The sequence below is a fragment of the Pongo abelii genome, chromosome 6 (genome assembly GCF_028885655.2).
Source record: "Pongo abelii isolate AG06213 chromosome 6, NHGRI_mPonAbe1-v2.0_pri, whole genome shotgun sequence".
NCBI classification, from domain to species: domain Eukaryota; kingdom Metazoa; phylum Chordata; class Mammalia; order Primates; family Hominidae; genus Pongo; species Pongo abelii.
In genome coordinates this window covers 6,525,569-6,548,031 of record NC_071991.2, presented here as the reverse complement: position 1 = coordinate 6,548,031, position 22,463 = coordinate 6,525,569, and the positions used below count along the sequence as shown (strand labels likewise).

The following is a 22,463-nucleotide window of genomic DNA, read 5'->3' as shown; positions in this document are numbered from 1 at the left end:
GTTGGTCAGGCTGGTCTGGAACTCATGACCTCAGGTGATCCACCCGCCTTGGCCTCCCAAAGTGCTGGGATTACAGGCATAAGCCACCACGCCTGGCCATAACATTTCATATCTATGTAACAAGGAGTTAAAAGATACTACGTTAATTGGATGAATCAACAAACAGGTTTTTTTTGGTTGTTGTTTTTTGTTTTGTTTTGTTTTTTTGAGACGGAGTTTTGCTCTTGTTGCCCCGGTTAGAGTACAATGGCGCTATCTCAGCTCACTGCAACCTCCGCCTCCCAGTTTTAAGCGATTCTTCTGTCTCAGCCTCCTGAGTAGCTGGGATTACAGGCCTGCGCCACCATGCTTGGCTAATTTTTTGTATTTTTAGTAGAGAAGGGGTTTCTCCACGTTGGTCAGCTGGTCTGGAACTCCCGACTTCAGGTGATCCGCCTGCCTCAGCCTCCCAAAGTGGTGGAATTACAGGCGTGAGCCACCGCGCCCAGCCACAAAAAGGTATTTATGGAAATTATAGGCCATAGGGAAGGAGTTTGTACTTTGCTGTAAGTGCGTTTGAAAGACTGACTCACTGCAAGGCTGATCTTCCTGCTTCTACTCCTGCCTTCTTTTTTTTTTTCAGGATGAAGTCTTGCTCTATTTCTCAGGCTGGAGTGCAGTGGCGTAATCTCAGCTCACTGCAAGCTCTGCCTCCTGTGTTCCTGCCATTCTCCTGCCTCAGCCTCCTGAATAGCAGGGACTACAGGCATCCACCACCACGCCAGGCTAATTTTTTGTATTTTTTTTTTAGTAGAGACGGGGTTTCACTGTGTTAGCCAGGATGGTCTCGATCTCCTGACCTGGTGATCCGCCTGCCTCGGCCTCCCAAAGTGCTGGGATTACAGGTGTGAGCCACTGTGCCCCGCCTACTCCTGCCTTCTTTATTCACTCTTGTCCTCTTTCTTTGAAACACGCTAAGCTCATTTCTACCCCAGGGCCCTTGCACTTTCTTTCTGCATGGGTCCAGGAATCAAGTGTTAGAAATGAGAATGGCACTGCTTAGTATTACCCCTAGTGACCCACTGGCCAAATCTTTTTTTTTTTTTTTTTTTTTTTGAGACGGAGTCTCACTCTGTTGCCCAGGCTGGAGTATAGTGGCGAGGTCTCAGCTCACTGCAACCTCCGCCTTCCGGGTTCAAGCTATTCTCCTGCCTCAGCCTCTCTAGCAGCTGGGACTATAGGCGTGTGCCACCACACCCGGTTACTTTTTGTATTTTTAGTAGAGATGGGGTTTCACCATGCTGGCCAGGCTGGTCTCAAACTCCTGACCTCAAGTGATCTGTCCACCTTAGCCTCTCAAAGTGCTGGGATTACAGGCGTGAACAACTGCGCGCAGCTCACTAGTTAAATCTTTCCTTCCTGTTCCCATAACCTTATGCTCTGCTAGCCTAGAGGTCTTAGTTCCAAAGAGAGCAATGCCTCCACCAGGAGACATGCTATGGTTTGACTATTTGTCCCCTCCAAAACACATGTTGAAATTTAATCCCCAATGTGGCAATATTGAGAGGTGGGGCCTTTAAGAGTCGAAAGAGTCATGGCCGGGTGTGGTGGCTCACGCCTGTAGTCCCAGCACTTTGGGAGGCTGAGGCAGGTGGATCACGAGGTCAGGAGATCGAGACCATCCTGGCTAACACGGTGAAACCCCATCTCTACTAAAAATACAAAAAATTAGCTGGGCGTAGTGATAGGCGCCTGTAGTCCCAGCTACTTGGGAGGCTGAGGCAGGAGAATGGCGTGAACCCTGGAGGCGGAGCTTGCAGTGAGCTGAGATCACGCCACTGCACTCCAGCCTGGGCGACAGAGCAAGACTCTGTCTCAAAAAAAAAAAAAAAAAAAAAAAAGAAGGTGATTCAGTCATGAGGGCTCTGCCCTTATGAATGAATTAATCCATCCTTGGATTAATAAATTAATGGGTTAGGGCCGGGCGCAGTGACTTATGTCTGTAATCCCAGCACTTTGGGAGGCCAAGGTGGGCGGATCTCCTGAGGTTGGGAGTTCAGGAGGAGCCTGACCAACATGGAGAAACCCCGTCTCTACTAAAAATACAAAATTAGCCGGGCTTGGTGGCACATGCCTGTAATCCCAGCTACTTGGGAGGCTGAGGCAGGAGAATCACTTGAACTGGGGAGGCAGAGATTGCCGTGAGCCGAGATCGTGCCATTGCACTCTGGTCTGGCAACAAGAGTGAAACTCCGTCTCAAAATAATAATAATAATAATTAATTAATGGGTTAATGGATTAATGAGTTATCATGGGAATGGGATTGGTGGCTATCAAGCTGTATAAGTAAAAGGAGGAGAGATGTGAGCTAGCATGCTGAGCCCCCTGGCCATGCGATGTCCTACACCACCTCGGGACTTTGCAGAGTCCTATCAGCAAGAAGGGCCTCACCAGATGCAGCCCCTTGACCTTGGACTTTTCAGCCCCCATAACTGCAAGAAATAATTTCTTTCTTTATAAATTACCCAGTTTCGGGTGTTCTGTCATAAGCAACAGAAAATGGACTGACAACAGTGATTTCATTTAACTGACTTTTTGGTGCCACCTGGCCACTTTCAGTTCATCTTGCCTCTGAATCAACAGGCAAAGAAAGGCGTTACTGGGCTGACTTGGGTGATGAATCCTGACTACCAAAGAGAAATTGGACCGCTACTCCACAATGGAGCTAGGAAAGGGTATGTCTGAAATACAGGAGAGCGCTTAGGGTATCTCTTAGTATCGGAATGCCCTATGATTAGAGTCAATGGAAAACCACAACAACGCAATCTTGGCAGGACTATGAATGGCCCAGGAAAGAAGGTTTGGGTCGCCACAGCAGGTGACCCATGGCCAGCTGAGGTGTTTGTTGAGGAGAACGGGAATACGGAATGTGTGGTGGCAGAAGATGGTTATAAACACCAGCTACGACCCCATCACCAGTTGCAGAACCGAGGGCTGCAATTGCCATTGATGTTTCTTTTTGTTTTGTGATGGATGTGTGTGTGTGTGTGTGTGTGTGTGTGTATCACAAATGTCTTTGTTTTCATTCCCCACTTATCCTCTTATGTAACAAAAGATATATTGACTTTATATCATAGTATTTCAATATTGTTAACCTTACAGCATACTATTTAAGTTATGAGATATCAAGGAGAAGCATAAACATCACCCAAGAAACTTACATCCTCTTCTGGGAAAGAGATTAGTGCGGTTTTCATTGTATACGAGATAGTTGTATCACATCAAGTGGATAGTTGTATCATGGTTGAAAAAGATGCGTATAGTCTGGGCACAGTGGCTCACACCTATAATCCCAGCACTTTGGGAGGCCGAGACAGGCGGATCACCTGAGGTCAGGAGTTCCAGACCAGCCTGGCCAAAATGGTGAAACCCCATTTCTACTAAAAATACAAAAATTATCTGGGCTTGGTGGTGCACAACTGTAGTCCCAGCTACTTGGGAGGCTGAAGCAGGAGAATCGGTTGAGCTGGGAGGTAGGTGCAGGTTACAGTGAGCCGAGATTTCACCACTGCACTCCAGCCTGGCCAACAGAGCAAGACTCTGTCTCAAAAAACAAACAAACAAAATAAATAAATAAAAATTAAAAGATGCACATGGATACTGTTGACAAGGGGTGAACTTACCAAGGTTATTTTTTTTTTTCTTTTGAGACGGAGTTTCACTCTTGTTGCCTAGGCTGGAGTGCAAAGGCATGATCTCGGCTCACCGCAACCTCCGCCTCCTGGGTTCAAGTGATTCTCCTGCCTCAGCCTCCCAAGTAGCTGGGATTACAGGCATGTGCCACCATGCTCAGCTAATTTTGTATTTTCAGTAGAGACAGGGTTTCTCCATGTTGGTCAGGCTGATCTCAAACTCCCGACCTCAGGTGATCCGCCTGCCTTGGCCTCCCAAAGTGCTGGGATTACAGGTGTGAGCCACCACACCCGGCCTGTGATGGTTAGTTTTATGTGTGAACTTGGGTGGGCCACAATGCCCACATATTTGGTCAAAGATTATTCTGGGAGGGCCATGGTGGCTCATGCTTGTAATCCCAACACTTTGGGAGGCCAAGGTGGACGGATGGCTTAAGCCCAGGAGTTCAAGACGGGCCTGGGCCACATAATGACACCCTGTCTCTATGAAAACTAAAAAAATTAACCAGATGTGGGCCAGGCGCAGTGGCCACATTAACATTAAATTGGTGGACTTGATTTCTTTTTTCTTTTTCTTTCTTTTTGTTTTTTTTTTTTTTAGACGGAGTCTCGCTCTGTTGCCAGGCTAGAGTGCTGTGGAGTGATCTCGGCTCATTGCAACCTCTGACTCCCTGGTTCAAATGATTCTCCTGCCTCAGCCTCCTAAGTAGCTGGGATTACAGGCAAGCGCCACCATGCCTGGCTAATTTTTTTTTTTTTTTTTTGAGACAGAGTCTTGCTCTGTCGCCCAGGCTGGAGTTCAGTGGCGTGATCTCAGCTCACTGCAAGCTCCGCCTCCTGGGTTCACGCCATTCTCCTGCCTCAGCCTCCCGAGTAGCTGGGACTACAGGCACCTGCCCCCGGCTAATTTTTTTGTGTTTTTAGTAGAGACGGGGTTTCACTGTGTTAGCCAGGATGGTCTCGATCTCCTGACCTCGTGATCCACCCGCCTCGGCCTCCCAAAGTGCTGGGATTAGAGGCGTGAGCCACCCTGCCCGGCCTAGCCCGGCTAATTTTTGTATTTTCAGTAGAGACGGAGTTTCACTATGTTGGCCAGGATGGTCTCAGTCTGCTGACCTCGTGATCCACCCGCCTTGGACTCCCGAAGTGCTGGGATTACAGGCATGAGCCACTGCACCCAGCCTGTTTTTTTTGTTTGTTGTTTGTTTTTTGAGACGGAGTCTCCCTCTTGTTGCCCGAGCTGGAGTGCAGTGGCGTGATCTTGGCTCACTGCAAGGGTCCAAGTGATTCTCCGGCCTCAGCCTCCCAAGTAGCTGGGATTACACCATACCTGGCTAATTTTTGTATTTTCAGTAGTGACAAGGTTTCACCATGTTGGCCAGCCTGTTCTAGAACCCCCGACCTCAGGTAATCTGCCCACCTTGGCCTCCCAAAGTGCTGGGATTACAGGCATGAGACACCATGCCTGACCTAAGACTTTGAGTAAAGCAGATTGTCTTTATAATGTGGAGTATTGGAGGCTTCATTCAATCAGTTGAAAACTCAGATATGGCAAAAGGACTGACCTGCCCTGAGCAAGAAAGAATGTTGCCGGCAGACAAGTTTCTGACTTAAACTGTAACATTGACTCTTCCTTCTCTGGGTCTCTAGTCTGCCAGTCCACCCTGTAGATTTTGGATTTAGCCTCCATGATCCTATGAGCCAATTTCTTTTCTTTTTCTTTTTTTTTTTTTTTGAGATGGAGTTTTGCTCATGTTGCCCAGGCTGGAGTGCAATGGTGCCATCTCGGCTCACCACAACCTCCTTCTCCCGGGTTCCAGTGATTCTCCTGCCTCAGTCTCCCAGGTAGCTGGGATTACAGGCATGCGCCACCATGCCCAGCTAATTTTGTGTTTTTAGTAGAGACGGGGTTTCTCCGTGTTGGTCAGGCTGGTCTTGAACTCCTAGCCTCGGGTGATCTGCCTGCCTTGGCCTCCCAAAGTGCTGGGATTACAGGCATGAGCCACCATGCCCGGCCGAGCTAATTTCTTAAAATAAATTTCTGTCTCCCTCTCTGGTTTTTTTTTTTTTTTTGAGACAGGGTCTTGCTCTGTCACCCACGCTGGAGTGCAGTGGCACAATCTCGGCTTACTGCAACCTTCAGCTTCTGGATTCAAGCAATTCTCGTGCCTTAGCCTCCCAAGTAGCCTGAGTAGCTGGGATTACAGGCGTGCACCACCATGCCCAGCTAATTTTTTGTATTTTTAGTAGAGATGGGGTTTCACCGTGTTAGCCAGGATGGTCTCGATCTCCTGACCTCGTGATCCACCCGCCTCGGCCTCCCAAAGTGCTGGGATCACAGGCGTGAGCCACCACGCCCGGCCGAGTTAACACTTTTAGAAATACTTAAAGGCTGGGCGCGGTGGCTTATGCCTGTAATCCCAGCACTTTGGGAGGCCGAGGTGGGTGGATCACGAGGTCAGGAGGTCAAGACCATCCTGGCTAACACGGTGAAACCCCATCTCTACCAAAAATACAAAAATTAGCAGAGCATGGTGCTGCGCACCTGTAGTCCTAGCTACTCGAGAGGCTGAGGCAGGAGAATCGCTTGAACCCAAGAGGTGGAGGTTGCAGTGAGCTGAGATTGCGCCATTACACTCCATCCTGGCGACACAGCGAGATTCTGTCTAAAAAAAAAAAAAAAAAAAAAAAGAAACACTTAGAACAGGGTGGGGGAATGAGGATGACACAGTGCTCAGTAAACATTAGCAATTATGGGCCGGGCCAGGTGCAGTGGCTCACGCCTGTAATCCCAGCACTTTGGGAGGGCGAGGTGGGTGGATCACGAGGTCAGGAGATCGAGACCAGACTGGCTGACATGGCGAAACCCCGTCTCTACTAAACAAAATACAAAAATTATCCAGGTGTGGTGGCGGGTGCGTGTAGCAGCTATTTGGGAGGCTGAGGCAGGAGAATGGCTTGAGCCCGGGAGGCGGAGCTTGCAGTGACCTAAGATCGCGCCACTGCACTCCAGCCTGGGCGACAGAGCAAGACTCCATCTCAAACAAACTAACAAACAAACAAAAAAGTTAGCAGTTATGACTATTATTATTGCCTTCTGTTATTTAGGGGTTTTGTTGTGTTGATTTCAATGTTCTCGATTATATATGTGTGCTAGTTGATTCTGTCCATAATTTTTATACCTTTTTTTTTTTTCTTGAGACAGGGTCTTGCTCTCTCAAGGAGGCTGGAGTGCAGTGGCATGATCTCGGCTCACTGCAACTTCTTCCTTTCAGGTTCAGGCGATTCTTGTGCCCAGCCTCCCGAGTAGCTCGAGTACCTGGGATTATAGGCTCCTGCCACCATGGCAAGCTTATTTTTGTATTTTTATTTGTAGAGATTGTGTCTCACTGTGTTGCCCAGGCTGGTCTTGAAATCTTGGCCTCAAGCAATCTTCCCAACCTCAGTCTCCTAAAGTGCTGGGATTACAGGTGTGAGCCACCTTGCTGACTTAATATTTGTTTTCATATGTAATACATATCTCTATTTCCCTATTAATGAGTATTAGGTTTTTTTTTAATCTTTTATTTATTTATTTATTTTTTTGAGGCAGAGTCTCACTCTGTCGCCCAGGCTGGAGTGCAGTGGCGTGATCTCCACTCACTGCAACCTCCGCCTCCCTGCAACCTCTGCCTCCCAGGTTCACGCCATTCTCCTGCCTCAGCCTCTCGAGTAGCTGGGACTACAGGCGCCCGCCACCACGCCCAGCTAATTTTTTGTATTTTTAGTAGAGACGGGGTTTCACCGTGTTAGCCAGGATGGTCTCGATCTCCTGACCTTGTCATCCACCCGCCTCGGCCTCCCAAAGTGCTGGGATTATAGGCGTGAGCCACCGCGCCTGGCGGGTTTTTTTCCAATTTGCTGTTAAAAACAACGTTGCAATAAACAGGCTTATATAATATCCATGGACATACATAAGAGTGTCCAAAGGGGACCTAGAGGGGACTTACTGGATCACGGGTATGCAACATGTTAATATAAAAAATTATTAATTGGGCAGGTGCAGTGGCTCATGCCTTAATCCAAGCACTTTGGGAGGCCAAGGAGGGCAGATCCCTTGAGCTCTGGAGTTTGAGACCAGCCTGGGCAAGATGGCAAAACCTGTCTCTACCAAAAATACAAAAAACTGGCTGGGCATAGTGGCACATGCTAGTGGTCCTAGCTACCTGGAAGGCTGAAGTGGGAGGATCACCTGAGCTTGGGAAGTTGAGGCTGCAGTGAGCCAAGATGTCGCTACTGCACTCCACCTGGGTGACAAAATGAGACCCCCATCTCAAAAAAAAAAAAAAAAAATTCCGCCAGATGTGGTGGCTCACACCTGTAACCCCAGCAGTTTGGGAGGCTGAGATGGGTGGATCACCTGAGGTCAGGAGTTTGAGACTGGCCTGGCCAACATGGTGAAACCCCATCTCTACTAAAATTACAGAAATTAGCCGGGCATGGTGGCAGGCGCCTGTGATCTCAGCTACTGGGGAGGTGGAGGCAGGAGAATTGCTTGAACCCAGGAGGTGGAGGTTTCAGTGAGCTGAGATCATGTCATTGCACTCCAGCCTGGGCGACAACAGTGAGACTCTGTTTAAAAAAAAAATTATTCATAACACTTGTAACACTTGTTAAACATGGTAGGACTGACCTTATTTAAGGCAGGATGTGTTAGTCTGTTCATGTGGCTATAAAGATACCTGAGGCGGCCGGGCATGGTGGCTCACGCCTGTAATCCCAGCACTTTGGCAGGCCAAGGTGGGTGGATCACCTGAGGTCAGGAGTTCAAGACCAGACTGGCCAACATGGTGAAACCCTGTCTCTACTAAAACTACAAAACCTAGCCGGGCATGGTGTTGTGTGCCTGTAGTCCCAGCTACTTGGGAGGCTGAGGCAGGAGAATCGCTTGAACCCGGTAGGCAGAGGTTGCAGTGAGCTGATATTGTGCCATTGCACTCCAGCCTGGGTGACAGAGTGAGACTCCATCTTAAACAAACAAACAAACAAAAAACCAAAAACCTGAGACTGGGTATCTTATAAAGAGAAGAGATTTATTTGGCTCGTAGTTCTGCAGGCTGTACAAAAACATGGTGCCAGCATCTGCTTCTGGTGAGACCTCAGGAAGCTCCCACTCATGGCTGAAGGCAAAGTTGGAGCAGGTGTGTCACACGGCCAGAGAAGAAGCAAGGGAGAGAGAAGGGAGGCACCCTTTTTATTTTATTTATTTTTAAATTTTATTTATTTATTTATTTATTTTGAGACAGATCTCCCTCTGTAGCCCAGGCTGGAGTGCAGTGGTGTGATCTCGGCTTACTGCAACCTCTGCCTCCCAGTTTCAAGCGATTCTCCTGCCTCAGCCTCCCAAGTAGCTGGGATTACAGGCAGGTGCCATCACACCCAGCTCATTTTTGTATTTTTAGTTGAGACGGGGTTTCACCATGTTGGCCAGGCTGGTCTTGAACTCCTGACCTCAGGTGATTCACCCGCCTTGGCCTCCCAAAGTGCTGGGATTATAGTCGTGAGCCATGGTGCCCAGACTATTTTATTTTTTTTGAGATGGGGTCTCCCTCTGTCACCCAGGCTGAAGTGCAGTGGCACGATCTCTGCTCTCTGGAACCTCCACCTCCTGTGTTCAAGCATTATCCTGACTCCGCCTCCAGATTAGCTGGGTCTACAGGTGCACACCCAGCTAACTTTTGTATTTTTAGTAGAGACTGGGTTTCTCCATGTTGGCCAGGCTGGTCTCAAACTCCTTACCTCAAATGATCTGCCTGCCTCGGCCTCCCAAAGTGCTGGGATTACAGGCATGAGCCGCCATGTCTGGCCTCAGACTTCTTTTTAAACAACTGACATGAACTCACAGAGTGAGAACTCACTCATCACCAAGAGGATGCTGCTAAGTCATTCATGAGGGATCCGCCCCCATGTCCAACATCTCCCACTAGGCCCCACCTCCAATATTGGGGTTCACAGTTCTTTTTTTTTTTTTTGAGATGGAGTTTCGCCCATGTTGCCCAGGCTGGAGTGCAGTGGTGCGATCTCGGCTCACTGCAACCTCCGCCACCCGGGTTCAAGCGATTGTCCTGCCTCAGCCTCCCGAGTAGCTGGGATTACAGGCGCCCACTACCATGCCCAGCTAATTTTTGTATTTTTGGTAGAAATGGGGTTTCACCGTGTTAGCCAGGATGGTCTCGATCTCCTGACCTTGTGATCCTCCCGCCTCAGCCTCCCAAAATGCTGGGATTACAGGTGTGAGCCACCACGCCCGGCCTCTGTTTTTTTCATTGTAGCATACAGGTGTTAGATATTCACTTGTTTACAATGCCCACCTCCCAATGGTCTGCTCAACTGGAAACAAAGGTATCTATGGGTTCACATTTCAACATGAGACTTGAAGGAGACACACAGGCAAACTATATCAGAGGGGTACTACAATGACATTTTGTAGTTGGGGAGATGTCAGATTCAACTCCAAATACAACAAGGAAATGTGAGAATCTATAGCCAAAGATGAGTGTGTGCGTTGGCGGGGGTGGTCACTGCATGGAAAATTACCACGAGGAAATATCAGGGGCTAAGGGGGGATTTCTGGCTAAATCCATCTAATAGGATTCTTGCTGAAAGCAGGCCAGGGTGATGAGACATCACCTGGGGGATGTTAGGCGAGGAGGAACCCAACCAGTTATAGAGGATGATCAGATATTGAGAATGAGGGATTCAGGCTAAAGCGACTTACTAGGTAGGATTCTTGTGAGAACTGGACAATATAGAGATGCACATGTGAGCTCTAAAATCAGGGCCTAGTTGAGAAATCAGAGGGGCCTGACTAGAGTTAAGTCAAGGAGAGAATCTTAATTAACCATTTGACTTTATTCAACATTGCTAAATTGCTCGTTAGCAAGGTACGATAGTTTCTCTTTCTTCGTATCCTCACCAACACTTGGTATGAGAAAGTTTAAATTTGCAAACATATTTTGAAATGATATTTCATCATTTAACTTGCATTTACTTGTAGCTAATGAAACTTGTGCAGCTTTTCTATCTTACTGGTCGTTTGGGGTTCTTTTTGGTTAACTGTATGTTTAATATTGCAAGCTGATATGTGATATTGTATTTCTTAAAAAAAATTAATTTCAGCCAGGTGCGGTGGCTCATGCCTGTAATCCCAGCACTCTGGGAGGCTGAGGTGGGCGGATCATGAGGTCAGGGGTTCGAGAGCAGCTGTATAGAGTGTGTTGCTTTTTTTCTCTATGCCTTCAGTAACAATGGGCATTTCCAGTGATGGTGGAAAATGGTGAGAACCAGATTAGCATATCAATGTTATTATTATTTGTTTTAAATTATAGAGAGGAGGGCTCACTAAATTGCCCAGGCTGGTCTCAAACTCCTGGCCTCAAGCAATCCTCCTGCATCAGCCTCTCAAAGTGCTGGAATTATAGGTGTGAGCCACCGTGCCTGGCCCATGCTAACATTTTTAATGCAAGTAAGTGTGCCATTGTATGAATGTTCGTCGTTAATTTAGCCAATTATCTTCTCTTCCAGTTTTGGCATTATAAGCATTGTTTCAATCATTAGATTTTTTTTTTTTTTTTTTTTTTTTTTTTTTTTTTTTTTTTGAGCCAGAGTCTCACTCTGTCGCCCAGGCTGGAGTGCAGTGGCGCGATCTCGGCTCACTGCAGGCTCCGCCCCCTGGGGTTCACGCCATTCTCCTGCCTCAGCCTCCGGAGTAGCTGGGACTACAGGCACCTGCCACCACGCCCGGCTCATTTTTTGTATTTTTAGTAGAGATGGAGGTTTCACCGCGTCAGCCAGGATGGTCTCGATCTCCTGACCTCGTGATCCGCTCGCCTCGGCCTCCCAAAGTGCTGGGATTACAGGCATGAGCCACCGCGCCCGGCTGGTATTTGTATTTGTATTTTTTTTTTTTTTTTTTTACAGTATTTGTGTTTTTAAAGCTGCGAATACATATAGACAAAACACTCCTCAGAAGGGGCGTGCTCTTCTAGAACATCAGCAAGGCACAGGAAGGAACATCTCTAATCTCTTTTTTTTTTGAGACGGAGTCTTGCTTTGTTGCCCAGGCTGGAGTGCAGTGGCTCAATCTCAGCTCACTGCAAGCTCCGCCTCCTGGGTTCAAGCGATTCTCCTGCTAATTTTTTGTGTTTTTAGTAGAGACGGGGGTTTCACCATGTTGGCCAGGCTGGTTTTGAACTCCTGACCTCAGATGATCCACCTGCCGCGGCCTCCAAAGGTGCTAGGATTACAGAGGTGAGCCATCGCGCCTGGCCCATCTCTAATGTTTGGAATCTAATCTATCTGGAGAACTATACCTTTATTTTTTATTTTTCTTTATTTTCTTTATCTATCTTTACAGTACTTTGAGTTGCTGTTTAAGAGAACTACACCTTTAATTGCCTCTACCAAGCTGAATGCATCCAAGTATGACTGTCTATGGAAAACAAGTTCAAATAGAATTCTTAAACAATATCACTTTTACACATCGTGCTGTGGGTGAGGTCCAAAATCTGAAAGATTTTTATTCCAGCTGTAGCTGATCCATGAAAATTAAGGATAATTTTTTCTTTTTCTTTTTTTGAGATGGAGTCTTGCTCTGTCACTCAGGCTGGAGTGCAGTGTGCAGAGACCCGATCTCTGCTCACTGCAGCCTCCGTCTCCCGGGTTCTCACTGCAACCTCCGTCTCCCGGGTTCAAGCGATTCTCCTGCTTCAGCCTCCCGAGTAGCTGGGATTACAGGAGCGCGCCACCACATCCAGCTAATTTTTGTATTTTTAATAGAGACAGGGATTTCACCATATTGGCCAGGCTGATCTCAAACTCCTGACCTCAGGTGATCCGCCCACCTTGGTCTCCGGAAGTGTTGGGATTACAGGTGTGAGCCACAACGCCCGGCTTAGGGTGGATTTTTGAATCTGAGGGTTTCAAACCATAGTGGATGGAGTGTGGCCAGGGCGGGGCGTTTTAGTTTGGAAAACGAACCTACACCTGTATCCCTGAAGCTAAAAGTTTTTTGTTTTTTTTTTTTAAGGAAAACATTTCCGTTGTAAATTCTAAGAGGAATTTCTGTTAGGCTGGATTCACTTCACATTTTGGAATGTAGTTGGCATCTCCCGTTTTTTTTTTTTTTGAGACGGAGTCTTGCTCTGTCGCCCAGGCTGGAGTGCAGTGGCGCGATCTCGGCTTACTGCAAGCTCCACCTCCCGGGTTCACTACATTCTCCTGCCTCAGCCTCCCGAGTAGCTAGAACTACAGGCGCCCGCCACCACGCCCAGCTAATTTTTTGTATTTTTAGTAGAGACGGGGTTTCACCGTGTTAGCCAGGATGGTCTCGATCTCCTGACCTCGTGATCCGCCCACCTCGGCCTCCCAAAGTGCTGGGATTACAGGCGTGAGCCACCGCGCCCGGCGGCATCTCCCGCTTTTTTGTGGCATAACAGTTGACCAAAATATGTTCAGGTCTCCTTGAGACAGGTTTTGAAAATGCTTTTTTAAATTTTTTTCCTGGAAAACAAATGACCAAAGTCATTGCTGTACCCACAAAAGGTAAATATTTTTCGATTAGTCTCTGCAGACACCTGATTCTTACACTGACACTCGAGTCTGGGCGTGAGACGTGAGCGCTAAAACCCTTCTGGGGTAGCTGGGAAGTAGGCCAGGGTTCACCTGGGCGCCTCTGAAACCCAGCCGCCGGTAGACGAGCCCACCAGAGCGCATGCGCCGGGGGTGCTTCGGCGCCGGACACGCCCAGGTCTTCTTGTCTGATAAAGGGCGGAGTCTGCTACAGCCCCGCCCCCCAGTTAAGGTGCGCGCGTGGCGGAGGCTGGTTTTCCGTCTGGTGAGGGGTTACTTCCGGGTCGGAAGGCGCTAGCTGCGGCATCGGAGTGTGGCAGTGCTGGGCGGGCCGGCGGGCTGGGCTGCGGCCCGCGCGCGGCCGGCAATGCAGGGGGGCAACTCCGTGGTCCGCAAGCGCGAAGAGGAGGGCGACGGGGCTGGGGTTGGGGCTGCGCCGCCGGCCATCGACTTTCCCGCCGAGGGCCCGGACCCCAAATATGACGGTGAGGGATCGGATCGCGGCGTCGCCGCTCTGCGCTGTCTGTCCACCTGCGTTTCTGGGCGGCATAGGCAGCCCTGAGGTTTGCCTGAAGACCGGGGCAAATTTGGCTGCCTGCAGGGTTGAACCGGGGGCCCAGCCGCGCAGTGCGAGGGGGCGGCGGGCGGGCCGTCGGGGTAAGGTAAATATTTATTGAAAAGAACGTCTGCTTCTCGCTCCTTTGTTTACATTTCTGTTCCTTGGTTTCCTCTCTGGGGACTGAGGCCTTCGGATGGCTGGGAACATCCCCGAGGCCACTGTCTTGCCCCCACGCCCTGGGTTTTGTCAATGGTTGAGAACGATCTTCTTTCATTACTGCAACGAGACTTTGCAAACTATACGCTGAATAGTTTGGGTTAAGAGTTGAAATTTGTAGCTTTTCTTGTCTTTTGCTTCATTGGAGCTTTTCTTGTCTTTTGCTTCATTGGAAGGAGAACTAAAGATTTCTCATAGTGAGGCAGCGCGGAAATAAATAAACGTCTTTGGTTTAATAAAAAGGCCCAAGTTTTTTTTTTGGAGACCGTCTTGCTCTGTCACCCAGGCTGGAGTGCAGTGGCACAATCATAGCTCATTGCAGCCTCCAACTCCTGGGCTCAAGTGATCCTCCAGCCTTAGCCTCCCAAGTAGCTGGGACCACAGGTGCACATCACTATGCCCGGCTAATTTTTTAATTTTTTTTGCAGAGATGGGGTCTTGCTATGTTCCCCAGGCTGGTCTCGAACACCTGGCCTCAAGCGATTCTCCCGCCTCGGCCTTCCAAAGTGCTGGGATTATAGATGTGAGCCACCACTCTCAGCCCCCAAGTTTTCTTGAGGCTTTTGGTTACTAGGAGATACGGGGTAGCTAAGTTACTTAGCATAGAGTAAGAGATGCTTAAAACATTGACTCTAATTAGGTGAAAGAGTCCACAATTTTGATGAAAGTGAAATAGAGTCTTTAGTTGCTGCCAGGTGTTTTAGCAATATTAAAAATTAAATTGTGCTATTAAGAATGAATACATTGGCCGAGTGGGGTCACGCCTGTAATCCAGCACTTTGGAAGGCTGAGGTGGGCGGATCACCTGAGGTCAGGAGTTCAACACCAGCCTGGTCAACATGGTGAAACCCCCTCTCTACTAAAAATACAAAAATTAGCTGGCCGTGGTGGCGGGCGCCTGTAATCCCAGCTACTTTCGAGGCTGAGGCAGGAGAATCGCTTGCTTGAACCCAGGAGGCGGAGGTTGTAGTAAGCTGAGATCGCACCACTGCACTCCAGCCTGGGAGACAGAGGAAACTCCCTCTCAAAAACAAACAAACAAACAACAACATTGATTCAGGTTTTTTTTTCTTTTTTTTTTTTTATGGAATGCTTCAGGAATTTGTGTTTCATTCTTGTGCCGGAGCTGTGCTAATCGCTGTGTCGTTCCAGTTTTTAGTATATGTGCTGCTGAAGTGAGCACGATTCAGGGAGGTTTTAACTATATGGTAATTCCAATAGAATGACTGCAGAGAATACACTTTGATTTGAAGCATGAAACAAACAAAAAAATGTGTTGCAATTGATTTAAAGGTACAAATTATTCCTGTAAGAGAAAGCATATGGGAAAAAATAAAGGTGCAAACCGAGTTGAAATGGTTTTGATTGATTCAAATGGAATTAATACATGGAAATGTTGTTGCATTTTTATCCCTAATACTACCTATAATTTTTTTTTTTGTTTTCTTAAAGAGATGGGGTCGTCCAGGAGGCAGAGGTTGCAGTGAGCCGAGATCGTGCCACTGCACTCCAGCCTGGGAGGCAGAGTGAGACTCTGTCTCAAAAAAAAAAAAAAAAGAGATGGGGTCTCCTTTTGTTGCCCAGTCTGGTCTCAAACTCCTGGGCTCAACGGATCCTCCTGCCTCAGCCTCCCAAAGTGCTACGATTGTAGGCATGAGCCACTGTGCCCAGCCAAGCCTATGATTTTTGACCAGAAAGAGAAACAAAAGCAGACTGTGGTAGTAATTCCAGTAGGCTGTTAACAGAAGAAAATTTTAAAAAACTATTTTTTAATGGACAAATAACTTTTTCCCCACATATAAGGTAGTATATTATAGCTCAGTAATATAGAAAGTGTTATGTCATAGGAAAAGTCCCAGCTATAAACATGCAAGTGTGTCTTTTCTGTAACATTGTGATAAGGGTTTCTGCAAACTAAAGATTATTCTTGAAGGGAGTGATCTTAGATAAGCTTTTAAAATTTTTCTTTTCCTGGGTTACCGATAATACTGTTGTGCTGACATATGGCCTTTTCTTCCAAAGAGGCCCAGAATGTCCAGACAGAGTTTATGTATTTTTTTTTTTTCTTGAGACGGAGTCTCCCTCTGTTGCCCAGGCTGGAGTGCAGTTGCGCTATCTTGGCTCACTGCAACCTTTGCCCCTTCAGGTTTAAGCAGTTCTCTGCCTCAGCCTCCGGAGTAGCTGGGATTACAGGCGTCTGCCATCACACCCAGCTAATTTCTTGTATTTTTGGTAGAGACAGGGTTTCACCATCTTGGCCAGGCCGGTCTTGAACTCCTGACCTTGTGATCCACCTGCCTTGGCCTCCCAAAGTGCTGGGATTACAGGCGTGAGCCACCGCACCCGGCCTTTTTTTTTTTTTGAGACTGAGTCTCACACCGTTGCCCGGGCTGGAGTGCAATGGCTCGATCTTGGCTCACTGCAACCTCCACCTCCTGGGTTCAACCCACTCTCCTGTCTCAGCCTCCTGAGTAGCTGGGATTACAGGTGCCCGCCACCACACCCGGCTAATTTTTTGTATTTTTTAGTAGAGATGGGGTTTCACTATGTTGGCCAGGCTGGTGTTGGACCACTATGTTGGTTGAACTCCTGACCTCGTGATCCGCCTGCCTCGGCCTCCCAAATTGCTGGGATTACAGGTGTGAGCCACTGCGTCCAGCCCACAGTTTATGTTTTTAAACTTTTTTTAGAGACAGAATCTTGCTCTGTCACCCAGTGCAGTGGTATAATCACAGCTCAATGCACCCCTGTTTTCTCAGGCTCAAGCTATCTTCCTGCCTCAGCCTCCTGAGTAACTGGGTCTACAGGTGCGCGCTACCATGCCCAGTGAATTTTTCACAGTTTTTCTTTGTAGGGACAGGGTCTTAGTATGTTATCCACGCTGGTTTTGAACTCCTAGGCTCAAGCAGTCCTCATGCCTTGCCCTCTCAAAGTGCTGGGATTACAGGAGTGAGCCACCACGCCCGGCCCATTTCATTTTTTTCCTTTTTATTTTTGCATTTATTTATTTATTTTTAATTTTAGAACACTATAATTCACCTGATCATTTTCACTAGATGTAAAGATGAATAGCTAAATAATTTCTGGCAGGTGGTCTGTATGATTTGAAGAAGTCACTCTGCTGGCTAATGGCAGAGTCAGAAAATTCAAAACCTAAATGTAACTTCAACGTTTTTGGCAATTTTTAAATTTATTTATTGAATGAAATGGAGTTTGGCTCTGCCATCCAGGTTGGAGTGCAGTGGCGCGATCGATCCCAGCTCACTGCAACCTCTGCCTCCTGGGTTCAAGCGATTCTCCTGCCTCAGCCTCCTGAGTAGCTGGGATCACAGGTGCATACCACCACGCTCACCTAATTTTTGTATTTTTAGTAGAAACGAGGTTTCACCATGTTGGCCGGGCTGGTCCCGAGCTCCTGACCTTAGGTGATCCGCTTGCCTCGGCCTCTCTAAGTGCTGGAATTACAGATGTGAGCCACCACACCCGGCTAGTTTTTTTTTTTTTTTTGAGACAGAGTTTCACTTTGTTGCCCAGGCTGGAGTGCAATGGCAAGATCTCAGCTCACCGCAACCTCTGCCTCCTGGGTTTAAGGGATTCTCCTGCCTCAGCCTCCTGAGTGGCTAGGATTGATTACAGGCATGCACCACTACGCCTGGCTAATTTTGTTTTTTCGTAGAGACGGGGTTTCTCCATGTTGGCCAGGCTGGTCTCGAACTCCTGACCTTAGGTGATCTGCCTGCCTCGGCCTCTCAAAGTGCTGGGATTACAGGCATGAGCCACTGTGCCCAGCTAGTTTTTTTTTTTTTTTTTTTTTTTTTTTTTTTACCTGTTTAGTAATGTCTTAAATAAACAGTGAGAACTTACAACCTTTAGCCTTAGTGCCAACTCGTCTGTCTGCATGGTCTCATACAGTGCAAAGAGGATGGGGTTTGGGAGTCAGTCTGATCTGCCTTGTTCACTGTTTCCTCAGCCTCTCTGAGATCAGTGTTTTCATCTGTAAAATGGGGATGAACACTTACCTTATATTATTTTTTGAGCATTGAAGGAGATTGTACATGTAGATAAGTAGCACACGCTCATCAAGAAAAGTTTCCATTTTTCCAGCTTTCCCTCTGTCATCAGCCCAACTTCTTTTTTTTTTTTTTTTTTTTTTTGAGACAGAGTTTCGCTCTTGTTGCCCAGGCTGGAATGCAATGGCTTGATCTCGGCTCACCGCAACCTCTGCCTCCCAGGTTCAAGCAATTTTCCTGCCTCAGCCTCCCGAGTAGCTGGGATTACAGGCACCTGCCACCACGCCTGGCTAATTTTGTATTTTTAGTAGAGATGGGGTTGCTCCATGTTGGTCAGGCAGGTCTCAAACTCCTGACCTCAGATGATCCGCCGGCCTCAGCCTCCCAAAGTGCTGGGATTACAGGCATGAACCACCGCGCCCGGCCATCCTCTGCCTAACTTCTTTCTTTATGCCTGGGTCTTGGCTGTCTTCTCAAAGGAAGGAAGCCATCCTAGTCCCACTTCCTTGCGTATTGATTTATTTGTACTGTTGGACACATCAGAAAACTGTTTCTCCTCTGTCTCATGGCATCTTTCTGCTGATCCTCCAGCTTCCAGGATTCAGCTCCAAACTCACTTCCAGAAAGCCTTTCTTGATTAACCCAACTCAGTATAACTATTCTTTTGGTTTTTATCTGCTTACATTTAAATATTTCGTGTTTCATTAATTAGAATATACTGTTTTGTCATTATGAGACAGGTTTACCATTAATTTAAAAATATTTTCCTTTTTAATTTTTAGAATCTGATGTTCCAGCAGAACTCCAGGTGTTAAAAGAACCCCTACAACAGCCAACCTTCCCTTTTGCAGTTGCAAACCAACTCTTGCTGGTTTCTTTGCTGGAGCACTTGAGCCATGTGCATGAACCAAACCCACTTCGTTCAAGACAGGTGTTTAAGTGTAAGTAAGAATAAATGAATCTTGCTAAATAAAGCTTGTAAAGGCTGGGCTCCGTGGTTCACGCCTGTATCTCAGCACTTTGGGAGGCTGAGGTGGGCGGATCACCCGAGGTCAGGAGATCGAGATCGGCCTGGCTAACATGGCGAAACCCCCTCTCTACTCAAAATATGGAAATTAGCCAGGTGTTGTGGCAGGTGCTTGTAACCCCAGCTATTCGGGAGGCTGAGGCAGAGAATCAGTTGAACTGGGGAGGTGGAGGTTGCAGTGAGCCGAGATAGCGCCAGTGCACTCCAGCCTGGGTGAAAGAGTGAGACTGTCTCAAAAATAAATAAATAAATAAATAAATAAATAAATAAATAAATAAAGCTTGTAAAAATACTGTGTTGCTGGTCTCACTTATTCATGGGAGGTAAAAATTAAAACAATTGAACTAATGGAGATAGAATAGAATGATGGTTCCCAGAGGCTGGGAGGATAGTGGAGGATGGTTAATGGGTACAAAAATATAGTTAGAATAAATTGGCTCTAGTATTTGATAGCACAGCAGGGTGACTACAGTCAACAATAATTTATTGTACATTTAAAAAATAACAAAAAGACGGCCAGGCGCAGTGGCTCATGCCTGTAATCCCAGCACTTTGGGAGGCCAAGGTGGGTGGATCACTTGAGGTCAGGAGTTTGAGACCAGCCTGACCAACATGGTGAAACCCCATCTCTATTAAAAAAAAAAATGCAAAACTACCCAGGCGTGATGGCACATGGCTGTAATCTCAGCTACTTGGGAGGCTAAGGTAGGAGAATTGCTTGAACTTGGGTGGTGGAGGTTGCAGTGAGCCGAGATCACGCCACTGCACTCCAGCCTGGGCAACAAGAGCAAAACTCCATCTCAAAAAAAAAAAAAAAAAAAAAGAATGGGCTGGGTGCAGTGGCTCACGCCTGTCATCCCAGCACTTTGGGAGACTGAGGCGGGTGGATCATGAGGTCAAGAGATTGAGACCATCCTGGCCAACATAGTGAAACCCTGTCTTTACTAAAAATACAAAAATTAGCTGGGCATGGTGGCGGGCACCTGTAATCCCAGCTATTTGGGAGGCTGAGGCTGGAAAATCACTTGAACCTGGGAGGCAGAGGTTGCAGTGAGCCGAGATGGTGCCATTGTACGCCAGCCTGGCGACAGAGCAAGACTCGGTCTCAAAAAAATAAAAATAATGAAAAGAGTATAATTGGATTGTTTGTAAAACAAAGAAGGGATAAATGCTTTAGATGATGGATACCCCGTTTATCCTGATGTGATTATTACACATCACATGTCTGTATCAAAATATCTCATGTACCCCCATAAATATATACATCTACCATGTACTCACAAAAATTAAAAATACAAAATAAAAATATGTTGTTTAATGCTGTGAGTCTGGAAAGCAGCTGGTATACAAAAATTGGAGTGAAATAAATATTAATGATTCCCCTACTTCAATTCAGCTTACATTTTTCTTTGAGTAATTCCTTATGAATATAACTGTGGATCCCGTAATTGCATAAAATTGAATAAATGAAATATAGTTCTTTTGCATCTATCTATGATAATGCTCACAATTTTTTTTTTTTCCTCGAGATGGAGTCTCACTCTGTTTCCCAGGCTGGAGTGCATTGGCGCGATTTCCGCTCACTGCAATCTCCGCCCCCTGCAATCTCCGCCCCCCGGGTTCAAGTGATTCTCCTGCCTCACCCTCCTGAGTAGCTAGGGTAGGCACGTGCCACCATACCCGGGTAATTTTTGTATTTTTAATAGAGACGGGGTTTCACCATGTTGTTCAGGCTGGTCTTGAATTCCTGACCTGGTGATCCACCCGCCTCGGCCTTCAGTGTGCTTTGATCACTCCTGTGAGTAACCAGTGTGCTCTAGTCTGGGTGACATAGTAAGACTCCACCTCTAGAGAAAAAAATAAAAAGAATAGTTCCAGCCAGAGATTCTGAGGTTCTCTTTTTTTTTTTTTTTTTTTTTTACCAAAACAGTCTCAAACTTACAGATACTTTTATGTGGTCTTAAAACTGAATGCGTTTTTAGTTAAAGATACATTATCATTTTGATAAATTTGACGGGACATGAAAAATGGTACCAATATCTGTACATTGTACACCTACTGCTTCTTGAATAAAGCAAATAATACACTCTGCATTCCAAGCAGTGGCATATGTGGTGGGAGGTGGGGTGAACAGAAGGAAGTGTATTCCTTAGGTTCCGAAGCGTTGGTGCCTGGGAATTATTGTATTAGTCTCATCAAATAGAGAAGCAGATTAGAAAAATACAGTAATCTTGTACATAATTAAAGCAATCCTGTGAATTTTACTGATTTTAAGATAATTTTGAATTCCTTATATACAGCCTCTTTAGATGATTTTCTTTTTTTTTTTTGATAAGGAGTCTTGCTGTGTCGCCCAGGCTGGAGTGCAGTAGTGCGATCTCAGCTCACTGCAACCTCCACCTTCCGGGTTCAAGTGATTCTCTTGCCTCAGCCTCCCAAGTAGCTGGGACTACAGGCACGCACCACCATGCCCGGCTAATTTTTTGTATTTTTAGTAGAGATGGAGTTTCACTGCGTTAGCCAGGATGTTCTTGATCTCGTGACCTCGTGATCTGCCGGCCTTGGCCTCCCAAAGTGTTGGGATTACAGGTGTGAGCCACCGCGCCCAGTCTAGATGACTGAATTTTAAAACAAGGTTATTTAAATAAATGTTTTTGATGTGATCAGTGAGTTGATAATCTAAATGGAGAGTTTTCTTTTTCTTTTTTCTTTTTTTTCGCAAGAAATTTGGCTTTCATAACTGTAGAGTTTTTGATGCAGAAAGAATATCCTTGGTGGGGCATGGTGGCTCATGCCTGTAATCCTAGCACTTTGGGAGGCCGAGGTGGGTGGGTCATGAGGTCAGATGTTCGAGACCAGCCTGGCCAACATGGTGAAACCCCATCTCTACTAAAAATACAAAAATTAGCCAGGTTTGGTGGCGCATGCCTGTAATCAATCCTAGCCACTCAGGAGGCTGAGGCAGGAGAATCCCTAGAATCCAGGAGGCGGAGGTTGCAGTGATCTGAGATCGCTCCACTGCACTCCAATTTGGGCAATAGGGTGAGACTCTGTCTCAAAAAAAAAAAAAAAAAATTAGCCAGGCGTGGTGGTGTGCACCTGTAATCCCAGCTACTCAGGCGACTGAGGAAGGAAAATCGCATGAACCCTGGAGGCGGAGGTTGCAGTGAGCTGAGATCGTGCCATTGCACTCCAGCCTGGGCGACAGAGCGAGACTCTGTCTCAAAAAAAAAAATGTCTTCGTTGGTATCTGTATTTGTTGAATGAGTAGGAGCCAAGGCACCTTTGTGGAAACTTACTTTTTCTAAGGAGCTTGGTATTTGGTTTACACACGTGTACCATAGGCTCTTTGTATGTTGGTTAAAGGTATT

General features: G+C 46.9%; 1 protein-coding gene and 1 non-coding gene across 6 annotated transcripts in view; one reads left to right on the top strand and one right to left on the bottom strand.

Moving 5' to 3' along the window:
- The first annotated feature begins 13,480 nt into the window (after nucleotides 1-13,480).
- Nucleotides 13,481-22,463, top strand: part of EIF2AK1 (eukaryotic translation initiation factor 2 alpha kinase 1) — a 35,895-nt gene continuing 26,912 nt past the window's right edge. For 3 of the 5 annotated variants that reach the window (XM_024250028.3, XM_024250027.3, XM_063725632.1), the window contains exons 1-2: nucleotides 13,481-13,765; nucleotides 18,848-19,006. In XM_024250028.3, coding sequence (XP_024105796.2) covers nucleotides 13,648-13,765; nucleotides 18,848-19,006 — 277 coding nt within the window. In that variant the 5' untranslated portion in view covers nucleotides 13,481-13,647. Of the gene's footprint in view, nucleotides 13,766-13,923; nucleotides 13,943-18,847; nucleotides 19,007-22,463 lie in introns of those variants that run through there. The other 2 variants (XM_063725634.1, XM_063725633.1) reach the window with 2 other exon arrangements.
- On the bottom strand, nucleotides 15,134-15,238 carry LOC112134458 (U6 spliceosomal RNA). Its single transcript, XR_002915884.2, has one exon. It is a non-coding gene; the product is annotated as a U6 spliceosomal RNA (small nuclear RNA).